The 22,606-nt window shown below is 39.7% G+C and overlaps 2 protein-coding genes, 1 long non-coding RNA gene and 3 other non-coding genes across 9 annotated transcripts; 2 read left to right on the forward strand and 4 right to left on the reverse strand.

Moving 5' to 3' along the window:
- Window positions 1-1,246: 1,246 nt before the first annotated feature.
- TRNAL-CAA (transfer RNA leucine (anticodon CAA)) lies at window positions 1,247-1,368 on the reverse strand. Its single transcript has 2 exons — window positions 1,331-1,368; window positions 1,247-1,292 (listed from the first exon to the last, which is right to left on the reverse strand). It is a non-coding gene; the product is annotated as a tRNA-Leu (tRNA).
- A 1,362-nt stretch (window positions 1,369-2,730) lies between these two features.
- Window positions 2,731-3,835, reverse strand: LOC149667259 (uncharacterized). Its single transcript, XM_089841382.1, has 2 exons — window positions 3,245-3,835; window positions 2,731-3,150 (listed from the first exon to the last, which is right to left on the reverse strand). The coding sequence occupies exons 1-2, from the start codon at window positions 3,833-3,835 to the stop codon at window positions 2,731-2,733; spliced, it is 1,011 nt and encodes a 336-aa protein (XP_089697508.1).
- A 13,465-nt stretch (window positions 3,836-17,300) lies between these two features.
- Window positions 17,301-18,119, reverse strand: LOC149667260 (uncharacterized). The gene has a single exon (XM_089841383.1). The coding sequence runs from the start codon at window positions 18,117-18,119 to the stop codon at window positions 17,301-17,303; it is 819 nt and encodes a 272-aa protein (XP_089697509.1).
- Window positions 18,120-19,123: 1,004 nt separating this feature from the next.
- Window positions 19,124-19,245, forward strand: TRNAL-CAA (transfer RNA leucine (anticodon CAA)). Its single transcript has 2 exons — window positions 19,124-19,161; window positions 19,200-19,245. It is a non-coding gene; the product is annotated as a tRNA-Leu (tRNA).
- Window positions 19,246-19,311: 66 nt separating this feature from the next.
- On the forward strand, window positions 19,312-19,434 carry TRNAL-CAA (transfer RNA leucine (anticodon CAA)). Its single transcript has 2 exons — window positions 19,312-19,349; window positions 19,389-19,434. It is a non-coding gene; the product is annotated as a tRNA-Leu (tRNA).
- Window positions 19,435-20,978: 1,544 nt separating this feature from the next.
- On the reverse strand, window positions 20,979-22,537 carry LOC149667263 (uncharacterized). 4 transcript variants are annotated; one of them, XR_016368165.1, is made up of 5 exons: window positions 22,290-22,537; window positions 21,966-22,162; window positions 21,846-21,884; window positions 21,236-21,327; window positions 20,979-21,167 (listed from the first exon to the last, which is right to left on the reverse strand). It is a non-coding gene; the product is annotated as an uncharacterized LOC149667263 (long non-coding RNA). The 4 variants fall into 4 exon arrangements; XR_016368164.1 differs by having other exon boundaries at window positions 21,966-22,215; window positions 22,290-22,526; XR_016368167.1 differs by having other exon boundaries at window positions 21,236-21,354; window positions 21,966-22,215; window positions 22,290-22,520.
- Window positions 22,538-22,606: the final 69 nt, after the last annotated feature.

Consider the following 22,606-nt stretch of genomic DNA (forward strand, 5'->3'; position numbering starts at 1 on the left):
CTACCCTCCACGCAAAACCCGGCGCCAAATCAGCCGCTACCCTCCACGCAAAACCCGGCGCCAAATCAGCCGCTACCCTCCACGCAAAACCCGGCGCCAAATCAGCCGCTACCCTCGACGCATAACGCGGCTTCCAACAATCAACAATCACCTTCAGGAACTTTAATAAATCACCAAGTTCCCGGCAACCCGCCCAGTCAACAAATCATGGCACCGCAACCGCAAAAAATCACCGCGGGAAGCTTATCAAGCAAATTCGCAATACGGGCAGCTCTTTCTTCAAAGCGTGTTTCGTGCTTTTCATGCTTCTCATTTCGACTTTGTTGACAGCGGATTACCAAATGAGCAATTGATTGGTTTAGCGGTGTCAAAATTAAGCGGTGCTATGAAAATGGTCTATGGGGTCAATCGGCAGTTGGAAGTGGACCTGCTATAAATTTCCATTAAACTACGCATCGGTTCCACGAGCAATACAGTTATTTTCATAAAACTTATCGTGTCAGAAGTGGGATTAAACACACGCCCTCAAACGAGGAAAGAATACACAGATTCACATCGTGAACAAATGAAACTAAGAAACCTTGTGTCTGTCGCCTTAGACCGCTCGGCCATCCCGACGTGGTTTTGTGTAATTTGGACGTTTTAAAATTACATCTCATCCAGTTATATTCATAAAACTTATCGTGTCAGAAGTAGGATTCAAACACACGCTCTCAAACAAGGACAAGAATACACAGACTCACATCGTGAACGAAGGAAGCTAAGCCCTTTGAGTCTGGAGCCTTAGACCGCTCGGCCATCCCGACGTGGTTTTATGTAATTTGGACGTTTTAAAATTACATCTCATCCAGTTATTTTCATAAAACATATCGTGTCAGAAGTGGGATTCGAACCCACGCCCTCATACGAGGACCAGAATACACAGATTCACATCGTGAACGAAGGAAGCTAAGCCCCTTGAGTCTGGCGCCTTAGACCGCTCGGCCATCGTGACGTGGTTTTGTATAATTTGGACGTTTTAAAATTACATCTCATCCAGTTATTTTCATAAAACTTATCGTGTCAGAAGTGGGATTAAACACACGCCTTCAAACGAGGAAAGAATACACAGATTCACATCATGAACAAATGAACTAAGAAACCTTGTGTCTGTCGCCTTAGACCGCTCGGCCATCCTGACGTGGTTTTGTGTAATTTGGACGTTTTAAAATTACATCTCATCCAGTTATTTTCATAAAACATATCGTGTCAGAAGTGGGATTCGAACCCACGCCCTCATACGAGGACCAGAATACACAGATTCACATCGTGAACGAAGGAAGCTAAGCCCCTTGAGTCTGTCGCCTTAGACCGCTCGGCCATCCTGACGTGGTTCTTTGTAATTTGGACGTTTTAAAATTACATCTCATCCAGTTATTTTCATAAAACTTATCGTGTCAGAAGTGGGATTCGAACACACGCTCTCAAACGAGGACAAGAATACACAGATTCACATCGTGAACGAAGGAAGCTAAGCCCCTTGAGTCTGTCGCCTTAGACCGCTCGGCCATCCTGACGTGGTTCTTTGTAATTTGGACGTTTTAAAATTACATCTCATCCAGTTATTTTCATAAAACTTATCGTGTCAGAAGTGGGATTCGAACACACGCCTTCAATCGAGGAAAGAATACACTCTAAGAAAAAAGCGTTCAATGGGTATTCAAACTTGAACGCAATTGTTCATTCTTGAACAGTTTGGAAATATTAGACGTTCAATCGTGAAAGGTGTGCTGGATTATCCACGATGACATTGAAGGTGTTCAATCTTGTCAGTTTGCCTAATACGTTATGAGGTTTATTTAAAAAAGCTTCATTAAAAATAAAATAATATCCGATAATATCTCAACAATTTACTGTAACATGCTTATTTATCCTAAATTATATATAAATTGGTCTTTACAAACATCATTTTACAATAATATCAAATTAAATATCCCGGATTATTGCCTATTTCACCTTTCCCTTATATATACATAAAACTTGAAATCGTTTGAGAGTTTAATTCTTTGCTTCGCCATTACTATCGGAGAAAAATGGCCATGTTCACATTCGTTAAGTGCAGTCCTCGGAGGCTATTTATCACTTTTCGTAAACCGCCAAAGGTGCGGGAGTTCCATCTAATCGAATTTCAACATTTTGATGCCAGTCAAATTCGAATTCGGTCCATTAGAAAGGAAACAAATATCGGAGGTTCGCTAAACTATTCAAAACTGCCACCATAATTATGCCTATTTGTCACTAAAGCCATTCAAAACTGCCATTGTAAGCTTTCCAAATTGTCATTTCTACCATTGAAAATTGACACATTATGTGTGCCAAATTGTCAACTATACTGTTCAATTTTGCATCTTTAAGAAGAAATCTACCACACACAGTGTTCAACAATGAGCATGAAAGTGCTCAACCTAGCACACTTTTTTGGTGTTCAATTTTGGTACCTGTAATTACTGTTCAAAATGGAACGCAAAAGTGTGCTCCCAGTGTGTTGAGGCTTTGCACAATTATTTGTTCAGATTGGAACAAATATTTCTTAGAGTGTACACAGATTCACATCATGAACAAATGAAACTAAGAAACCTTGTGTCTGTCGCCTTAGACCGCTCGGCCATCCTGACGTGGTTTTGTGTAATTTGCACTTTTTTTTGGGAAAGTATTTTGTCGATGAATCGGATGGTAAAGTGATATAGAAACTCATTGTAAGTCAATTTCCTGCACCCAACTGTCAAATTGAGGTCCGTATCCACTCCAACGCACCAGCAATTCTACGGTATTATCAGCTTTCTTTCTCTTTTTTAACACTTTTTCAATTTTTAACGCGCAAGTCTCGAGACCTTTTCCCACCTTTTGTACTTCCTCTTTGTAAAAAACTCCCAAAATGGGTTCCGAATTTAACGCCTCCAGTTTATATACCGGTGGCTGTCTCGGTATTTGCTTCATTACTCGAAATAATTCTTCCGAAAAATTAGGGACGTATCTTTTCTCAAAAAGCCCTTTGTTTTTGCTTATTCTGACAATGTCTCCGATTTCAAAATCGTACTTCACAGGAGGACTAAAGTCAATATCTCCGTATAAATTCTTCCAAATGATTTTGGAATTTTGAGGTGTTTTTTTCTATAGGTTTACATTTAATTGAACGATCGTAACTGTTATTATAAGAACTAACTAATTTGGGAAGTACATCGACGTACGTATAAGTATTTTATGCAATAAAGTATCGATACATCCTTGATTTAAACGATCTGATAAATCGCTCGACAATGCTGGCTTTCACTTCCGAGTTTGTCGCGAAAAACTCAATTCCTCGTGATTTTAACTCAGCTTGAACGGCTTTACACACAAACTCATTCCCATGGTCACTCTGTATTCGTCTTGGTTTCCTTTCACCATCCAGTATCTTTTTCAACGCCTTTACTATAGTATCTCCTTTCCTATCTTTCACCGGTTCAACGAAAGCGTATTTACTAAAAATATCTATACAAGCAAGTATATATCGATGCCCTTTGTTTTGTTTGGAAAGTTTCTGGAGGTCAATGAGGTCGGCTTGCCATTGATCGTCTATACCGTACGCTATCGTCTTATTTCGATTATATCGCCACCTGGTATTTTTATGTAGAGTATAGGTATCTTTCTTCTGTAAAAATCCCTTGACGTTTTTTGTCGTCACTTTGAGACCCTTCTCTTTAGCCGAACGATACAATCCGCGAATACCAACGTACCCACCAGAGTCAGATACGTCGTAATAAATATTTTCTAGCTTATCCATAAATGGTACTATTTCCGGATGTGCGTGTCGCATAGTACAATATTAAGAAATTGAAAACTTCGATTATTACGAAACATAATATTATTAAGACGCCGGTTAATATTTTTGGATTTTTTGAAAAGGATTCAAATAATCTGGACACGATACCTTCCGCTACAACTTCTGTACAACCATCCAATTTTGAGATTTGAAACGGAAATAAACGCTCATAACTCGTCATAAACGTTTTATTTGTAATTACAATCAAATTGTCACCCATTGATTAAGTTTGGGTGGTGTCACGTTAAACAATAATGATTTCAATACACGCGCTCTAGTAGGGTTTTTGATAAATTTTTTCGGTCCATTGTTATTTTGCAATATTTCGTAGAAGCTTTTGTAACCCGTTGGGTCGGTATTTGATATGGGTTTTCTAACCGCATCGTAAATTAAATCGACTACGTTAGATCCGGGCACGACCCTTCCCCCAATTTCCATTTCTCCAAGTTCGTTCCACGAGATATACCGCAATGTCCAAGTATACAACGATATCGCGTCAGTAAGCATGCTCGGCGGGATAGACGTTGCAATTTCTTCGTACCAGGTTTTTTTAACCGATGTCTGTTGGTTTTCAACTGGTTTCCTATTAGATGCAATGTGTCGCTGCAAAGTTTGATTATATAAAGTTAATTTCTCCGATTCGCAAATACGAGGGTTGTCGAAAATAGTTTTCATTTCTTTATCCAAGGATGGTATGTCCGATTCAAGAGCGACGTCTTCGGTGGTAGTATTCTTCATTCGACGTTAAGCGTCCTCGGACACCAAAATCATTTTCCGAGCCATATATTTATTTATGGCACGAATTATGGCAGAGCCTGCAACTGAACTAACGATTGAGAGTAACGGTGCTACAAAGTTTATGCAACACATTACGGTGTTTCTTCTATTGTATCTTTTGCCCGTCTGTTAGTTGAATGTTACCGCGTAGTACATTTACACAACATTCGACTAAGGCTAATATAGCGTCACGATTCGATAGTTTGATGATAGCCTTCCTCTGTTTCGCGTTACAAGTGCTCAAAAATTTTAAAAAATTCAAGTTTTTACACACCCGTTTTGATGTTGATATAGTCATTTTATTTCGGTACAAAAATAGCGGCTTCTTCCCCTGGTATTATTCCCGTTCGCAGTCGATATTCATCTGCAGTGTTTGGCTTCAGATCGATGAATAAATAACCGTATGGTTTCGCCACGGCTTGACGAAATGCATCGACAACAAACTTGTTATTAGAAGGGAAATTTGTTTAGCGATATTTAAGACACTGGAGACGTCTCTAGCCGAACGAAAAATTACGAGGTATTGGGAATTTAAATTGAGGGTCCTAATTTCTTTCCCGTGATAAAACAAATTTTGCATTAAAATGAGTACCGAAGTGTTACGGTGATGGGAACCTCGAATAAATAAGTTAGTGACGTCTTTGTTATTAGCTATTTCGCATAATAGATCGTCGAGGATTATAAAATTTCTAACCTCGGGATTCAAATTGCTCGGGTCTAATAAACCCTCGTGAAACTCAACGTTAGGATTATTTTCCAACACGGAATTAAATAATTTCTCTTGGTGCTCAGTATAACACCAAACTATTCTTTGGGGAGGTGGATAAATGCAGGACGCATTATGCTTAATTATTTTCGCAATGAAATGTGACTTGCCACACTGCGTGGGATCTGAGACAAGCACAGTGAATGGATGCTTCATAATTATAAATGCTTCATGATTATAAATGAGCTACGATATAGAGAATTGAGACTTTAATACCAATTATTTATTGTTAAATTTAAAAATCTTCAGTTTTATTCAACATCTTTTTAGCGTTACATACAATGAAAGACATAAACGCATCGCGAATATCCTCATTTAAAAGGGTGTCAATTTTATAGGTAATATCGGAATAACTTATAGTATCCATCGCGTCTACAAAATACGTGTCTAAACGGGTGTTCCAATCAATCATCAGACAATCGTGTTGTTTTTGTGAGGGATGATCAATTTTACAACCATTGCATTGCTTATCCACGTATTCAGTAATATGGTCCAGTACGTCTCGTTTGATATTTTTGAAGACCCGTTTCACTTCGTTGTGATACGCTATGACTTCGTCGTATTTGTCCATCAAGGTCTTCCAAGGGTATTGCGATATGGTAAAACCCCTTTTGGTTAGGTACTGCTTTCCATAATTCGTCCCAGTTCCGAGGATGATTTCTCTCACGTCCACTATTCTCCGATTTTGGAAAATGCTCAGCTGGACTCTTCTTGTTTCCGATCCTTCGAAGAAAAACGAAGAATTTTCAATGGAATCGCTTTCCAAGAAGGAAGATATTTGATCGTTCTTGTCCCGAAGTTGTTTGAAATGACTTTCTGTTAAAGCGATGCCCACACTTCCATCCAAAGTTCCGATAAAAATGTTACAATCTGGAGTAACCGTTACCCCTTTGGTGGTAGAAATAGGGAAAGTCTTGAGAGGATTCCTATAAGTTTCGAAAATATCTTGTAAATACTGTAAAATATCAAGGTATAGACTACCATACTTACATCATATTATTATGTAAATTCTGAGGTGTAAGAGACTCGCAGAAGGTAATTCAGAATGATGTTTAAAATGTAAAAATTCAGCTTTATATAGTAAATTTTCCTCGAAAATTTTGTTGAACTTTGTACCTTTCTCTCTGAAAGATATTCCTCTTTTGCTTCATTATATAGACGTACTCTACTGTACCCTATATCTTCTTTGAAAACTGTACCTTAATAATACTATAATCCATATACCTATGGTAATATTCCATAGGGTATATCCATCATCCATGGCTCATGTTTCTTCTATCACCCTGTACCCAACTTTCCCCATCTCTTATATCCAACCGCACGCGATTTGTTCAAAGACCGTCAAAATTTAGCTTAATTTTCTTCTCTCCTATACTCCAATTTATCTAATTAAAAAAAACACCACCGCCGCAGACAACTGTCTCGTATGGGTGAAAGGCACGCGTAATTCCAAACCTCGAGTTCTCTCATCGTAACGAAACTAGAGCTCGCTCTCCCCTTGCCTTCCAAGAGAGACGATTCAGACAAATCGAGTCGAAATTATACACTCAATGTTATTACTAACCCGTCTCGCTCTTTTCTCATTTTACCGTGAAACTTACGTACTCTCCGCGCCGTCCAAGGTGCACAAAACAGCCGCTTCGGAAACATTCGAGACCGTCCAAATTTCATACCCAATACCGTGAAACTTACGTACTCTCCGTGCCGCCCAAGGTGCACTAAAAAGCCGCATCGGAAAAATTCGAGACCGTCGAATTTTCATACCCAATGTTAATTTTCCCATAGGGTATCATACCCCATGTTATCTCTATGGCAATCCCGTTCTCTCATTTATATACTACTATTGCGTATTTCAAAAATTACCTTAGACTTGAAGACTTACAGCCTCACTGTCATTACATCGAACCAATATCCTGCGCGAAATTTCTAAGCCTTCTATCTCAACCGTTACAAACGGCTGGAGGAAGGCTAAAACCCTTTCAATACTTTGAGGAGTATTGTCATGAATGATCGGCGAATGGATCGCATGAATTACTATGTGAATTTTAGGTATACTTTTTGCACTTGTGAAAAGGGACAATTTTAATTTTTATATTGTTCTCATACTCAAAAGGCACAGAGGATTCCTTGAAAACTAACATAGTTTAATTTTATCCTATGCCAGCAAGAGAATTGCTCTTACGTTATATCTCATTGTTTTAATGTTTAAATATTTTAATTCGGGTAAAATTTAACAAAAGACCCAAGCGATTATCCCTGTCCCTTTGCCGGACGCGTACACGATTTGGAGAGAGACAGGCTCGGATAGAAACCAGAGTCCTGCACGGGCCGGGCTTTCCACATTTGAAAATTGTATCAGGCCGGGCCGGGCCGGGTCGGGATTATCAAATTTTGGAAAGGAAGGGGCCGAATCGGGTCGAACTTGATTCTCGTTTAATCCAAAATTCAAATGAAAGATAATTATGCCAGATCCATCTTGCATCAAAAGGTGGGGTGTAAGGGCTCCATTCAGTCCAACCAATAGGGTTGAAAGCAGGATGGCTATTGAACCTATCTCTTATCTCCTGCCTTTCCCTCTGTACTTACTGTAAAATAAGTACAGAGGGATTTACAAGAAAGGCTGGCGCCAGGGATGGAGAATTTTAAGTCACTTTCAATGCACTAACAAAGCTGAACACTCTGCCCTTTTTTTATTTTGCTAATGGAATAGTGGAAAATTTCAAAATTTTCAGTATTCACTTTCAGCAAAGAGCTTGAGTTGTAAAGTGGTTGGTAAATAGGTTTTCTTAAAATTTACTGCTTTAATTTTTTATCTTCTATGATGAATTTAAATGAAGTTAATTCGTGGGATGCCACTAATGTATGTAACTGTAAGTCGTTATGCCTATCCAAAAAATGTACATGCAAAAAGGTTAGTAAGATTTGTTCAGAACTCTGTGGCTGCGGCGTCGCTGGGGGAAACAGCTAAGTTGTTTAAATAAGTCCAGATCTAAGGAACCTCGGTGATCCCGCTGTACTGAACCTGAGATGGCTGACATTGTCTTGGAGGATGAAGATGAACCCCAATACTGTCCATCCGAATTAGAAATTTCTTCAGAAGATGATGGCATTGACGACGTTAGTTTAAATTGGGTTATTATGCATAGCAAATGTGTAAGTAAAAACTTAGTAATATCTTGTGTTTTTAGGTTGATTAAAATGATGAGCTTCCTAGGCAAAAATTTAAAATTACAGTAGTTGTATGAATTTTATGTATTGGATAATGGTAGTGGAGTTTTTCTTCCTTATTTATATACATCCTTGTTACTAGAAAAATGCCTTGGATAGTCAAAAGCCCAGCATCGCTAAACGTGGGCGAAGGCTTTTCATAAAATGGCTCAAAACGAAGAGGGTATGGCACAAACAGTGGCCCAAGTTGATGAAAAGCTGAAGGTACTGAATATATCTAACATGATTTTCTTTCACTTTTACTCAAAATGAAGCCCATTATTTGAATTTAATGATGGCGTAATCTCGCGTATAGAGGGGATATAAAGGGAAAGGAAATGCTACTAGCTGTATAAATGAAAGTTTAGCGCCATTGGCGACGCCTGTGAGAAAACACTAGCTTTATGGAGAGAGGTTTGCTTCAGAGAAATGTTTCAAGGGGGCAGATGAGCTTGTCAAAAATGACCTACTTTAGTAACCAAAATATTCTGTGAAGAGTAGGTTATAATATTACACAATTCTTTTGGGAAATTATCAACGGTCTGTATAGACGCACACTGGAGGAGTTTGCCCTTCAATTATCAAAGATTGTGCCAGAATCCACTTCAATTTTAAATAAGAGTAATGCAATGTTATTATTTCTAAAAGACAATCAACTAAAGCCCAATTTTTAAGTTTTTACGTGAATTTTTTATAGTCCTTAATCCAGAAGAATCTGAAGATTTATATGGAAATACCAAAGACTCTGGCGAATCGATGGCCTGCCAAGTAGCTTGTGCACCCAAGCCAATTAATGGCCTTGCTGTTCGAGATGGCGGCAAAAGAAGGAGGTCGGAGAGAACATCTGTCCGAGTGAAGGCCCCAACTAAATCGGATAAACCAACTGAAGACAGGAGGTGTGTTTGTGGGAATTTCCGCAATATGCCGCTGGCGGAAGAAAATGTTCGTTGGGGCCATGTAGCAAATTGTATTTCATACAGTTTTCAGTTCCAAATGCTGTGTTTGGAACCGATTGTTATAATTTTAATGATGCGCCTAAGCTACCAGTATTATCGCCATCGTAATGGGGAATGACAATTAACGGTTTGAGGCGTATTTCAACTTCGCTTTAGTATGGCTATTTGGGAGTTGGCAATAGGCGCGTGCTACCATATTGCTGCGTTACACGTATACGGACAGAATTCCTTTCTGTAGATGGCCTCTGCCAAGGGTTTTTGAATGGAGTACTATTTGACGTGGGATTCTTAGTCAAACTCGTTCATTAAACTTTAGACATTGCTTTGAATCCTTGTTTTATTTGTGGCACCTCTAGTAGGGGTTAACCTTCTTGACTTTTCTTGACCAGCAGCCGTATTTTGCTGAAAAAGTATGCTCCTCCCCCAGACTTAAGCTTGCTGATTGGTCGGTCAGGATCGAACTTAGGGCTGTTGGTTGGATATTCTGCTGATGACGCCATTTTGACCTAGGGGTGGGGATTGGATGTCCATATGGGCAGGACCTGAACATTCTGCTTTAGTTCAGTTCTTTAAGTAATCGAAACTATATTTTGGTGGAAGGCCAGTTAACACAACTTGAAAGCGTATTGAACTATTAAAGGTCAGTACAAGACACCTTTGACCTTTCAGTGTACCGTGTCATCTAGCGCCGAAACCCCTAATCAAACTTGAACAAATTCACGAATTTTCATTTCGATCGTTTTTACTGCACGAAATAAGGTAGTGTAATAATGATGATTGTAATCGTTTTGTTTTCCCTTGTCATGTTTGTAATTTGTCAAATACAAAAATAAATGAAATTGTTAAATAGGAAATTAATGAAACTGTTAATTTATCAAGGTTGATACATTTTACTCCATCTTACACGATGGCAGTTACATGTTCATTCATTCTAGTTTTGCTAATATTCGTTTCTAATTAGTAAGCCATATAGCTTAAGAAATGCCACCGAAACTGAGGAAGGGTCCATATTCTGATGACGAGATGGAATGTCTTGTCTCCCAACTTGAGGCAGTGCCCTCGTTACTAAATAATCAGTACGGGAAATCCCAAGAGGAGAGGCGCAAAATGTGGCAAACGATTGCTGATCGTGTGAACCACATCAGTGGTCAACAGCGCACTGGCGAAGAAATTGGAAAGAAGTGGGCTGCTTAAAAGAGTTACTTAAAAAATAAAGTGGCTACAATAGCCTCGGAAACGAAAAAGACTGGGGGAGGAAGCAATCGTGCCAGCGAGCTCAAACCCATTGAGTCTCGTTTGGCTGCATTGATTCCTAGGGCCTCCATTTCTGGGATAGCCGGAGGCTACGAACTTTCAGATGTACCCTCTCTTCCAGGACCTTCGTCAGCGCCACAATTTTGAACCTCCGGTAGTGACAAAATTGCGTACACTAATGCAGAATATGCAGGTATGCATCTTATGTATGGACTTGCGCGGGGTAATTCTATGGAGGCACGGAGACAATATCAGTAACAACTTTCGCAACGTGGCGTACCGGATAGACAAATATTCGAGGCTGTTGATCGGCGCTTGAGGGACACGGGTCAACTACAACTACGAAATGATCGGGAACGAGATCTTCAAGAAGGCATCGAGGACATCGAAGAAGACGTTCTTACCTTGTTCGAGGATGACCCATCAACTAGTACCAGACATGTTGGACGACGGTTAGGCGTCAATCACGTCTTAGTATGGAGAATTCTAAAAGGGCATCAGTTTCACCCTATCACATTCAGAAGGTGCAAGCTCTTAACCCTGAAGATTATCCTAGACGCCTAGACTTTTGCCGGTGGTTTGTGGCTAGAGTTGAAGATCATCTGATCCCACGCGCTCTTTTGAGGCATCTTTCTACAGTGATGGTATTATGAACTATCTTAACGACCATGAATGGCGTCAGATAAACCGACATGCAACAACTGTTAGGAGTCACCAAGTTCAGTTTAGTTTATATGTGTGGTGCGGAATTGTCGGCTCACATTTATTAGGGCCTCATTTTCTAACACCCAGACTAAATGGCGAGGCATATCTTGAGACTTTACTGCAACTACTTGAGGACATACTGTTAGCATTGCTACGTGACATGTGGTTTATGCACGACGGGGCACCCCCAAACTTCAGCCGTATGGTTCGAGAACATCTAGACGCTACATTTCCTTTGAGGTGGATTAGACGACGAGGACCAGTTGCGTGGCCGGCAAGATCTCCCGAGTTGAATACATGTGATTTATACCTTTGGGGTCATCTCAAGGACTTGGTGTACAAGAGTGAAGTCCGTGATGTGGACGACTTGCGACAACGAATACTTGAAGGGTGTGAAACAATCCGAAACACACCAGGCATCTTTCAACATGTCCAAGAATCGTTCGTTAGACGGGCACATGTTTGCATTAATGCAAATGGTAGGAATTTTTAACAATACCTCTAAAACTGCTGCTAACTTTGTACATGTACGAATAAATGATACATTAACTGGAAACTCTGCTTTGTTTGTCGTTCTGAACCTACTTTTATTGCCCAGTCCTTGCACACTCCAACCTTTAATAATACGCTTCTACTGGAAAATGGCGCATTAGTATTCTAAGATGGGAGGGTATTGGAATTGTCTAAACAAGATGAGCAAGCTGATATTTCTTACTCCAAATTTGTGACATTTTTCACGTTTTGGGGTCCATGTTTGGGGCCCCGTACCTCCGAAACTAATCGTTGTAGACCCTATGTTCTTTGACACTTTTCACTCAGTTTGACCCAAAGAACACACCTTCTAATTTATGACATGCTTATAAGAAACACCCTGTATAGCCACAATTTGATTTTGATAAATAATGCATTATTTACAAATTTTCGGATGAAGCATTAAAAATTCCAAGCTCTATCCGCAATTTGTTAAACTTTAAACAAATACAGGTTGTCCCAAAAAGGGTCTTAATTGTAATAAAAAATAAGGTAGTTCTGATTTTAAATGGTGCATATAGCAGTTGCATAAAAAGTGCTTCTCGCGATGAAAGTAATTCTAGTCTAATCACATAATCAGTATTAATTTATGTAAAAATTTAATAATCTTTACAAGTTTGTACCGTTAATAATGAAAGCACTTTCCTAGATTATTCAGGCTGCGTAACCATTTCACCAATAAGCCCTATCACATTAAAATACCAAGTTTACTTCACTGTCTTTTAACAATGTCTTACAGCAACACAACACAACATTACTAAAATTTTTAATAAATATGCAAGATAGTTAACAATTTTATAATGACACATGTATATTAAACATTACTACAACAATTATTGATCATTATGCAAGAATACTTAACCATTTATTCTTTAACACAAGAATATTTATCACAAGTTAAATTTGTAATTATTAATTTTGGATACCTAAGTATTTTTCCTGTAAAGCATCGATCATTTTTATTGTAGACGCAAAATGTGCGCTTAGGTTACGTCACTTTGTTTGAAATTCTGTCCAAATTTCGGCGTATTTTGAGCATGCGGGCAGATCCCAGCAAAACAAGATATAATTCGAAAATCTATTATTCATATTTAAACTTCATTGTTATCAAAGAAACATAGAAAGGCTCCAATTTGAACGATTCTTTACCATAAAAACTTGCTTTAAAACCTAAAAGACGTATATTTATCTAGTTACGTTGGCCAGAATTGTCCTCTTATTGAAAACTAGCTGTTACCCGCGGCGTCGCTCGCTTGTAATAAGAACTCTCTTCGAAATGATATAAAGCATGGGTAGATTTTAATAACAATAATAATAATAATAATAATAATAATAATAATAATAATAATAATAAAAAGCTTTTATTAGGATATACCTTTAAGTCTGAACTTCTTTACAAAGCTGTCCTGTAGTTTAAATTATTTTACACTTCAATATTTATATTCATTTAAAATCATTTTACACTTCAATATTTATAGTCATTTAAAATTATTTTTCACTTTAAAAATTTTTAAATTAATTATCTTTAAATCATATCTTGTTTTATGTATTGGTTAAGCCTGTTTTTAAAAACATTTATAGACGTTTCTATTTTGATGTCCATCGGTAAATCATTCCACAGTTTGATTCCCATATGTTTGGCACTCTAGTTGCGTAGTCTCGTCGGAAAAGCTTCTATATAAAAGTTTGTATTGTTTATCCCTTTGTTCAGCGGAAACCATTGTTGTACAAATCCCGGGTAGTCATTAGTTTTAATTTTGTACATAAATGTCAATAAATCATGTAGGTAATTTGGTGCACAGTGCCTATATCTGCTACTAATTTGGCGTCAGTAAGAGACGCATATTTTTGAGTCTTGGCAACAAATTTTATACATAGTTTATATAGGCTTTCTAGCTTTGCTAGATTTGTTTTTGAACTGCTTTGATAAAATATACCTCCATATTGCAGCACTGATTTTATGCATGCTTGAAATATTATTCGTATGGTGTCAACTTCTAAGAAGTTTTGAATGGGTTTAATCATCCATATTCGAGTTTGCACTTTCTTAATGACATAGTTAACGTTTTCTGACCACGTCAGTAAGTCGTTAATCCAGAGGCCCAAGTACTTGTAGCTGGAGACTCGTTTTATTGTATCATTGTGCAAGGTTAAGACATTTGTTGCCATCTGTCTTATTTTTCGATCCGGTGAGATGAGCATAAATTTGGTTTTCTCCACATTTAAGATTAAACCTTTAGATTTCAGTTTATCCTTAATTCTTTGTAAATCTCCCTCTATGTCTGTAATCAATTGTTCCAAGTTTTTTCCACCAGTAATAATTGCAGTATCGTCCACGTATTCATTTGCGACAGACTTTAAAAGTGCTTCATGCATTCTAGAGGTGTAGATGTTAAACATCAACGGCCCCAAGACACTCCCTTGGGGTACTCCATGTTTGATGCTTTGACTCTCTGAATAGCACCCATTGTTATATACCATTTGCTTTCTACTACTCAAATAGGATTCAAGCCATTTGTATACGTTTACAAAGATTCCTCCATTTTTAAGATCTTTAAGAGGGAAATCATACTGGACGGTGTCAAAAGCTTTTGACAGATCAAGAAAGATTGTGATGACATAGTTTCCATTATTTAGTTGTTGAAGTATTGTTTCATATACATTGAATATACACGTTGTAGTTGAGTGATGCTTGCGGAACCCAGATTGTAGGGTATGCAGCATATTTTGTTCCTCAACATGCCTGTATATGTCGTTGTACGCAAGTCTTTCACATATAATAGATAAGGTTGGCAGCACTGATATTGGTCTGTAGTTCTTTGGCTCATGATCATTTCCAATTTTAAAAACTGGGATAATTTTTGCTGTTTTCCATTGTTTTGGAAAGATCCCTGTAGTGAAGGATAGGTTAATTATTTTTGCCAGAGTTTTAGATATTATGGCTGCAAGTCCCTTTAGGATGGCAGGTGCAAGATCGTCTATGCCGGTGGCTTAATTTATTTTTAACTTCTTAAGCATGTTAAACATTTTGTCTTCCGTAACTGGAGTAAATTCGTCTAATGTTATACTGGGGATGTCAATCTGATACTGTTGTTGTATGTATGGGGTGGCGTAGCGGTTAGCGCTTTCGCCTCGCAGCAAGAGGATCCCGGGTTCGATCCCGGACTGTGGCACCGGGTGAAAATCTGGGAACAAATCCTTCTGCGTAGAGTTTGCAAGTTCTCTCCCCGCTTGTCAAAGGAGTTTTCCTCCGCGGTCTAACCCGGTTTCTCCTTTCCATCAAAACTTGCAGAGGTTAACGGTAATAGTTAGTATAGGGCGCTGTCGGTTAGCTGTGGCATAGGGGCTAGCCACCATCCCTCTATGCATTGTAAAGGGACCCACCTGTAAACAAGCCAAAGGCTTAGTGTGGAAATCCCTTCATAGGCAGAGCTTAGATTATTATTATTATTATTATTATTCCTCTGTTGTTCTTTAAGTAGTTGGTCCACTTTGTTTATGAAATAATTGTTTAGAATGTTTGCGAATCCTCACTTATTTCAGATCTATACTCCATTTTTGTTATTGTTTTGCTATTCTTAGATTTAAGCTAAGGCTTTATTGTTTTCCAGACATTGGCTGTATTATTTCCTTTGCCTATCTTGTTTTTAAAATAATTCCTTTTTTCTGTACATCTTAATTTATTTACAGCATTTCTTTGAATTCTATACAGGTTTTGATACATTTCTTTATTCTGCGAGATTCTTATCTTCGTTTTGTATTTGTCGCGAAGATGCATTTGGTGTTTGATAGTTGAATTTAGCCAAGGGGCATTTATTTAACGATAAAGTTTTACCATAATTTGTAATTAGATTTTAATCAGTTGTATCGAATAAACATTAAGTGTATCAACCGGCAGTTAATTACATTATTCGAGAACACAACAGAATGGCGACGGAGGCGAGATTCGAACTCGCGCGGGCAGAGCCCAATGGATTAGCATTCTCAAAAAGATCAAAAAGGCAATCGACTGTCAGCAAAGAAGACCGATAACAAGAAGCGGTGGGACACCAGACCATCTCCTGATCTCAGCAAGTGTATAAGATGTGCGAGTCCTGACCACTACACCCGGAACTGTCCTTACGCCAATGCAAAATGCTCGAAATGTGATCGGATCGGACACCTGGCCCTGGCGTGTTTACGTCCACCGGATAAACCGGTAACGAGGGACAATCCAAGGAAATCGCATCAAGCTAACTTTGTTCAGACGGGAAACCATGATGAGTCAGTTCAGATTCACCATTTCGCCGAATACGACGTAGACGTTTGCCAGATCCGGGAGCGACCGGGAAATTCAGGTCAAGTGGCACACATTAGAGAGGCCAAATCCCGGGATCATGGAACAGACCTGCAAAAATCATCATGGACTGTCAACGTCGTACAAAACAGGATCGGAAACAGAGAGGAAGTACCACCACCCGACACCATAATCCTGGGTGTAAATGGGACGGACGTCACATTTCAAGTCGATAATGGCTCGGGACACACCATGATAACCCAGGCAGAGTTTCAGCGACTTGTCCCTACCACTCAAGTCACACAATTTTCCCGAAAACTGGAGTCGTACACGGGGAACGAAGTGAAAGTCGTTGGAATAACAGAAGTCCGAGTCAAGTTTGGCGTGGAAGAGGAGACGCTCCTGATGCTGATTGTGGACACGAATGGACCGAATCTGTGTGGCCGAAAATGGCCCCCTTCGAAGCTAAACATACTGCCATCCATCCGATCACCTCGCAGAATGCCAATTCACGCAATCCAGGACGAGCCAAACATAGAGAGGATACTCGAGAAACATTCCGAGCTCTTCACACCTGGGCTGGGGAAAGTCAAGAATATCGAAGCCCATCTGCACGTAAAACCAGAAGCCAAGCCGAAGTTTTGTAAAGCACGCACAATCCCATACGCTCGCAAAGACGCCGTCGAAAAAGAACTTCGTCGGATGGAAGCAGAAGGAATCATCGAGAAGATAGACTACTCAGCATATGCATCTCCGATTGTAACCGTTCAAAAACCAAACGGCGGGATAAGAATCTGCGCGGACTTCAAATCCACTCTCAACCCGATGGTGAATATTGACACGTACCCGCTCCCAAGGGCCGAAGAAATATTCGCTACGCTGGCCGGTTGCCAATTCTTTTCCAAGCTACATCTGAAGGAAGCGTATAATCAGATACAGTTAGACGAGGAATCCAGAAAATACGCCGTAATAAACACCACACTGGGATTATTCCGCTTCAACCGCCGCCCCTTTGGCGTAGCAGTTTCGACAAATCTTCCCATATGCCGGACACTTAGTTCGCTCATGGGCCTTATGACAGAACCGGCAGTCTTGTACGAGGATAGAACGACTGTGTCTGTCCTGGTCGTAGCGACTGCTCTTGGTCGTAGACGGTTGATGTCGGGACCCTTTCGTCGGTGGTCGCTCTTTGTGACTAAGCTTACGACCGTGTCGTGTGATTGCATCGACGTTCTCCTCCTTGGGTACTACAGTTCCATCGGACCAGCTTCGCATCTGCTGCGCCATTGTTTCTGTCGCCTGACATACTTGAACCGCCCGAGTGAGTGTGAGGTTTACCTCTGCCAGCAATGTACGTCTCACTTTCTGATCAGTGATGCCGTTTACTACTTGATCCCGGATGAGAGATTCTTCTAAATCTCCGAAATTACAGGATTTGACCTTGAGTCTCAAGTCGCCGACGAACTGGGTGATGCCTTCGCCCGGCTTTTGCATCCGACTGCGAAAGATGAACCGCTCGTAGGTTTCATTTTTCCTTGGAGTGCAGTACGTTTCGAACTTCGCTAGCGTGTTCGTATAAGTCTTCCGATCGTTACCATCCTCCCCTGAGAATGTGAATGTGTTAAAAACGTCGATGGCTTCCTGACCGGCGATGTGCAGGAACAGGGAGAGTTTCTGTGTGTCGCGACGGCCGTTCCCGGAGGCTATTGCAGCTTCGAACAACTCAAACCGTTGTCGAAAGTCCCGCCACAACTTGTCGGCGTTCCCAGTGAACGAGAGTTCCGGTGAAGCTTTCAGTCCGTCCATAGGTGAGCGAATAGGTGTCTATTCTGACACCATGTACTGTTTCCCTAAGCTACTGTGAAGCTAGTCCTAACATAGCAAAGACTCAGGTTGTTGTTAGATAAAACTCATGTTTATTAGTCCGCAACCCAGACAACTCTGCTAGATGTGTATTACATACGTCGTAAAGAAATCTCGCATAGATTATACGATAGGTCAAAGTGTACAAAGATAAGATTAATATTAATTGTGTTTTTAACATGATTGGCTTAAAAATAATGAAGATGATTTTTAACTATCAATACAGAGAGAGAGAGACTCCCTTCTCTAGGAATCTTCCCTCTAACCATAGTAGGTTTCCTTCTAAAGAAGGTAAATTCTTCTTCAGAGCAAGCGCCTTCTTTTCCAAAGAAGAAAAAAATTTCTTCTACGGAGGGTAACCTACAGTTGAGAAGGGTGCACACCACTTCCTACCTTAGACCGTCAGCCTCTCTGAGTTACTCACCCCCTTCTCCTCTCCTGCACCTCTACTCTTGGACGGGGAAGAGGACAGAGAAAATTTTTCAAACAGGTTCTGAGAAGGTGAAGCGGGATTTGCCGGTGTCGCCTCTGTGTCGTAGAAGGGAAAGATTGGAAGCGAGAAGAAATCGCGAAAGGCCCACCACTGGTCTGAGGTGACAGACTCAAGGGTTGTTAGTTTCATTGGTTCACGATGTATATCTGTGTATTCTGGTCCTCGTTTGAGGGCGTGGGTTCGAATCCCACTTCTGACACGATATGTTTTATGAAAATAACTGGATGAGATGTAATTTTAAAACGTCCAAATTACACAAAACCGCGTCAGGATGGCGAAGTGGTCTAAGGCACCAGACTGAACGGGCTTAGCTTCCTTCGTTCACGATGTGAATCTGTGTATTCTGGTCCTCGTATGAGGGCGTGGGTTCGAATCCCACTTCTGACACGATATTTTTTTATGAAAATAACTGGATGAGATGTAATTTTATAACGTCCAAATTACAGAAAACCATGTCAGGATGGCCGAGCGGTCTAAGGCGCCAGACTCAAGGGGCTTAGCTTCCTTCGTGCACGATGTGAATCTGTGTATTCTGGTACTCGTATGAGGGCGTGGGTTCGAATCCCACTTCTGACACGATATTTTTTATGAAAATAAATGGATGAGATGTTATTTTAAAACGTCCAAATTACACAAAAGCACGTCAGGATGGCCGAGCGGTCTAAGGCGACAGACTCAAGGGTTGTTAGTTTCATTGGTTCACGATGTATATCTGTGTATTCTGGTCCTCGTTTGAGGGCGTGGGTTCGAATCCCACTTCTGACACGATATGTTTTATGAAAATAACTGGATGAGATGTAATTTTAAAACGTCCAAATTGGATAACACCACGTCAGGATGGCCGAGCGGTCTTAGGCGCTAGACTCAATAGGCTTCCCTAGTGGAAAAAATGATTGGAAACCAATTGGGAAAACGCAGTTCAGAAACCAATTGGGAACCAATAGGAAACCAATAGTGTTTTCGTCACATTTCCGATAGGATATACCAATTACTGACCGATAAGATTGACCAATTACCGACCGATAAGATTGACCAATTACCGACCGATAAGATTGACCAATTACCGACCGATAAGATTGACCAATTACCGACCGATAAGATCGACCAATTACCGACCGATAAGATTTACCAATTACCGACCCATTAGAATGACCAATTACCGACCCATAAGACTGACCAATTACCGACCCATAAGACTGACCAATTACCGACCCATTAGAATGACCAATTACCGACCCATTAGAATGACCAATTACCGACCCATAAGACTGACCAATTACCGACCCATAAGACTGACCAATTACCGACCCATAAGACTGACCAATTACCGACCCATAAGACTGACCAATTACCGACCCATAAGACTGACCAATTACCGACCCATAGGCTCACACAGAACATATGAAAATTAATTAATAATATGGCGAACAAACTAATTACTAGGCATGTGCGAGTACTCGAAAAGGTTCGAGTACTCGATCGAGCTTCGAGCCGAGTACTCGGCTCGAAGCTCGATAAGCGATTTTTGAAAAGCTCGATACGTTTTCGAGCCTTGACCCAAAGCTCGATTAAAGCTCGATAGCCAAAATTGAGTTCCCAACCATCTCTCAAAAACCCTGGATGCGCGAAATACTACTTTTTCGATCTGCGCAGGGGTTTATGTAAGCTTAATTCTTATTGGCTTTTGAAATGGTGTGACACAGAACCAGGTCCGATAAATAAGACGACTTTTGATTGGCTCTTATAGTTTGAGTTTGAGTTATTCGTAGCATGAACCATCAATATAGAAAGTTCATGCTCTGTTCGTAGCATGCATGATAAACATGATGCCAGACAAAGAAATTATTTCATCATCCTACGTTAGCCGCGTTGTTGGAGGAAATTGGCGCCATTTTTCCCGCCGAAAACAAGTATCAAATAATCAAACAGTCTTTAGTTTTTTAAAAACTTAAGGCTGTTTGATACTTGTTTTTATTTACTTTCGTGATACTGTCTTAGCAAACTTAGCTTAAGGTTAATGCCAATTAGTTCCTTCTGAAACAAGCTAGAATAATCAAAAGTCGTCTTATCTAAAAAGAAGAACATTCTTAAGGCTCGAAATCCGATTTTTCACTAACTTGAAAGCTCGATAAGGCTCGAAACCCAATTTTTGACTAAACCTTAAAGCTCGAGAGCTCGATAAGAAAATCAAAGCTCGGCTCGAAGCTCGATAAGAAAAATTTTCAAGGCTCAAGCTCGGCTCGAAACTGAAAATTCAGGGCTCGCACACCCCTACTAATTACCACAGGCTCCACAATACTAATAAAACCTTCACAATTGAAATATTTTATTTTAAAAAGGAATTTTTTTTTTTTTTTGGTTTTTTCAATTTGGCGCGGCAATAATTTTTTTTCGCAAATCGGAAATTTTTTGGGTCAGGGCGTGGTTCACTGCCTTAGCCGCCATCTCCTGGGCAGACTGATCTTTCCCCTTTTTCTTGGCGTAGTAGCGAACACTACCTGCAATAATAACAGTTACTATTGTATGATTGATACAAATTTTTAAGCTTTCATTTTTTTAAACTTACTCTTAATAGCCGAAACCTTTTGTGGAGTAAGAGATGGCCTCGCTTCTAACGCCTTAGTTGCCTCGCTTCTAACGCCTTAGTTTTTTTTGAACCTATTTGACGATGTTCCTGTCAAGCTTCTATAATGAAACTCCCCGTTAGATTTATTTGGAACACTTAGGATTGTGCAAAAGAGTTCAATTCATTTACACCTTATAACACTTTGTACATTCTGACATTTCAATATGAATTTGTGAGAAACTGAGAATGACACAAAAGCCTCCCAAAAAAAGCACACACACACCCACACCCACACTTGAAACATTAACATTAAAAATATGGCACAAGCAAAATGGTTTCAATCCACTTTTTTAATCTACAGAGTTTTTGAAAAACTATATGTTAAAGGGAGGGTAAGCGCGTTATGTAGGGGTGGAGCCTTTAATAAGCTTCTCTCTTGCATTTTGATGGAAGATAAAATTCAGAGAGAAGCTTACTATTTTTGACTTGTATATGGATTTAAAAAACAAGTAATTTGATCTAAACAGATCCATGATAATTATGATGTGGAACTCATAATTTTTCCAAAGACCTATTCGCTTTTAAGAATTTAAGAGAAAAAATATCATACTTTTACTGCGCATCTCCTCGTCATCACTAGACATATCATCTGGTAACAATTTAAGAGTTAATTTATTAGAAATTGAGACTATATAGGGAAGTCTACTCTTGTGTGTTAGAAGAAACTTACCGTAATTTACTCTCACTAACCCACCATCTCTCATCATCCCTTGGGGCTCATGATCTCTTATGCCTTTGACTATCTCTTGAGGTTCATTATCACTAATCATCGTTTTACGTTCATCACTAATCATCGTCAATATAACTTATCAAAAATGTCTCGTTCATTTATAATGAATACGTTTCTAAAGGATATCCACCACTTTTCTAAAGGTAAAAACTACTTTTATGTCGTTTTAGAGATTCTACAAATTCAAACTCTGAAAACAAGGGCCAAGGCTTAGCGAGTAGCAGTACTTTAGAAGCTTCAAAAACGTGATAAAGTTGTTCTTACCATTAGAAAATTGCTGAATATCCTTTAGAAACCTATTTGGAGCAAGATTTAATCGGATTTCATGAATTAGTTCCAATAATAACGCTGAAATTGAGTCGAGTTGAGTTTATCGAGCGTTGTAGCGGGCTAAACCTTGACCAGAGAAACGAGCATGGCCATGGAGGAAGGATACGAGCTATGGGCTCTATAGGAGAGCCTGGAGGGGCCAACTAATAGGCGCGCGAGAAGCCAAAAAGGGTCACGGTGGCGCCGCCAGACGGCGAGTAAAGTAACTAAAGTTTTAATAAAAATTCAAAACCATGTCAAGAACAACAAAT

This window comes from Phalangium opilio, unplaced genomic scaffold, assembly GCF_054372755.1.
Source record: "Phalangium opilio isolate 3A_F unplaced genomic scaffold, DU_Popi_V2 ptg000059l_1, whole genome shotgun sequence".
Lineage (NCBI taxonomy): Eukaryota > Metazoa > Arthropoda > Arachnida > Opiliones > Phalangiidae > Phalangium > Phalangium opilio.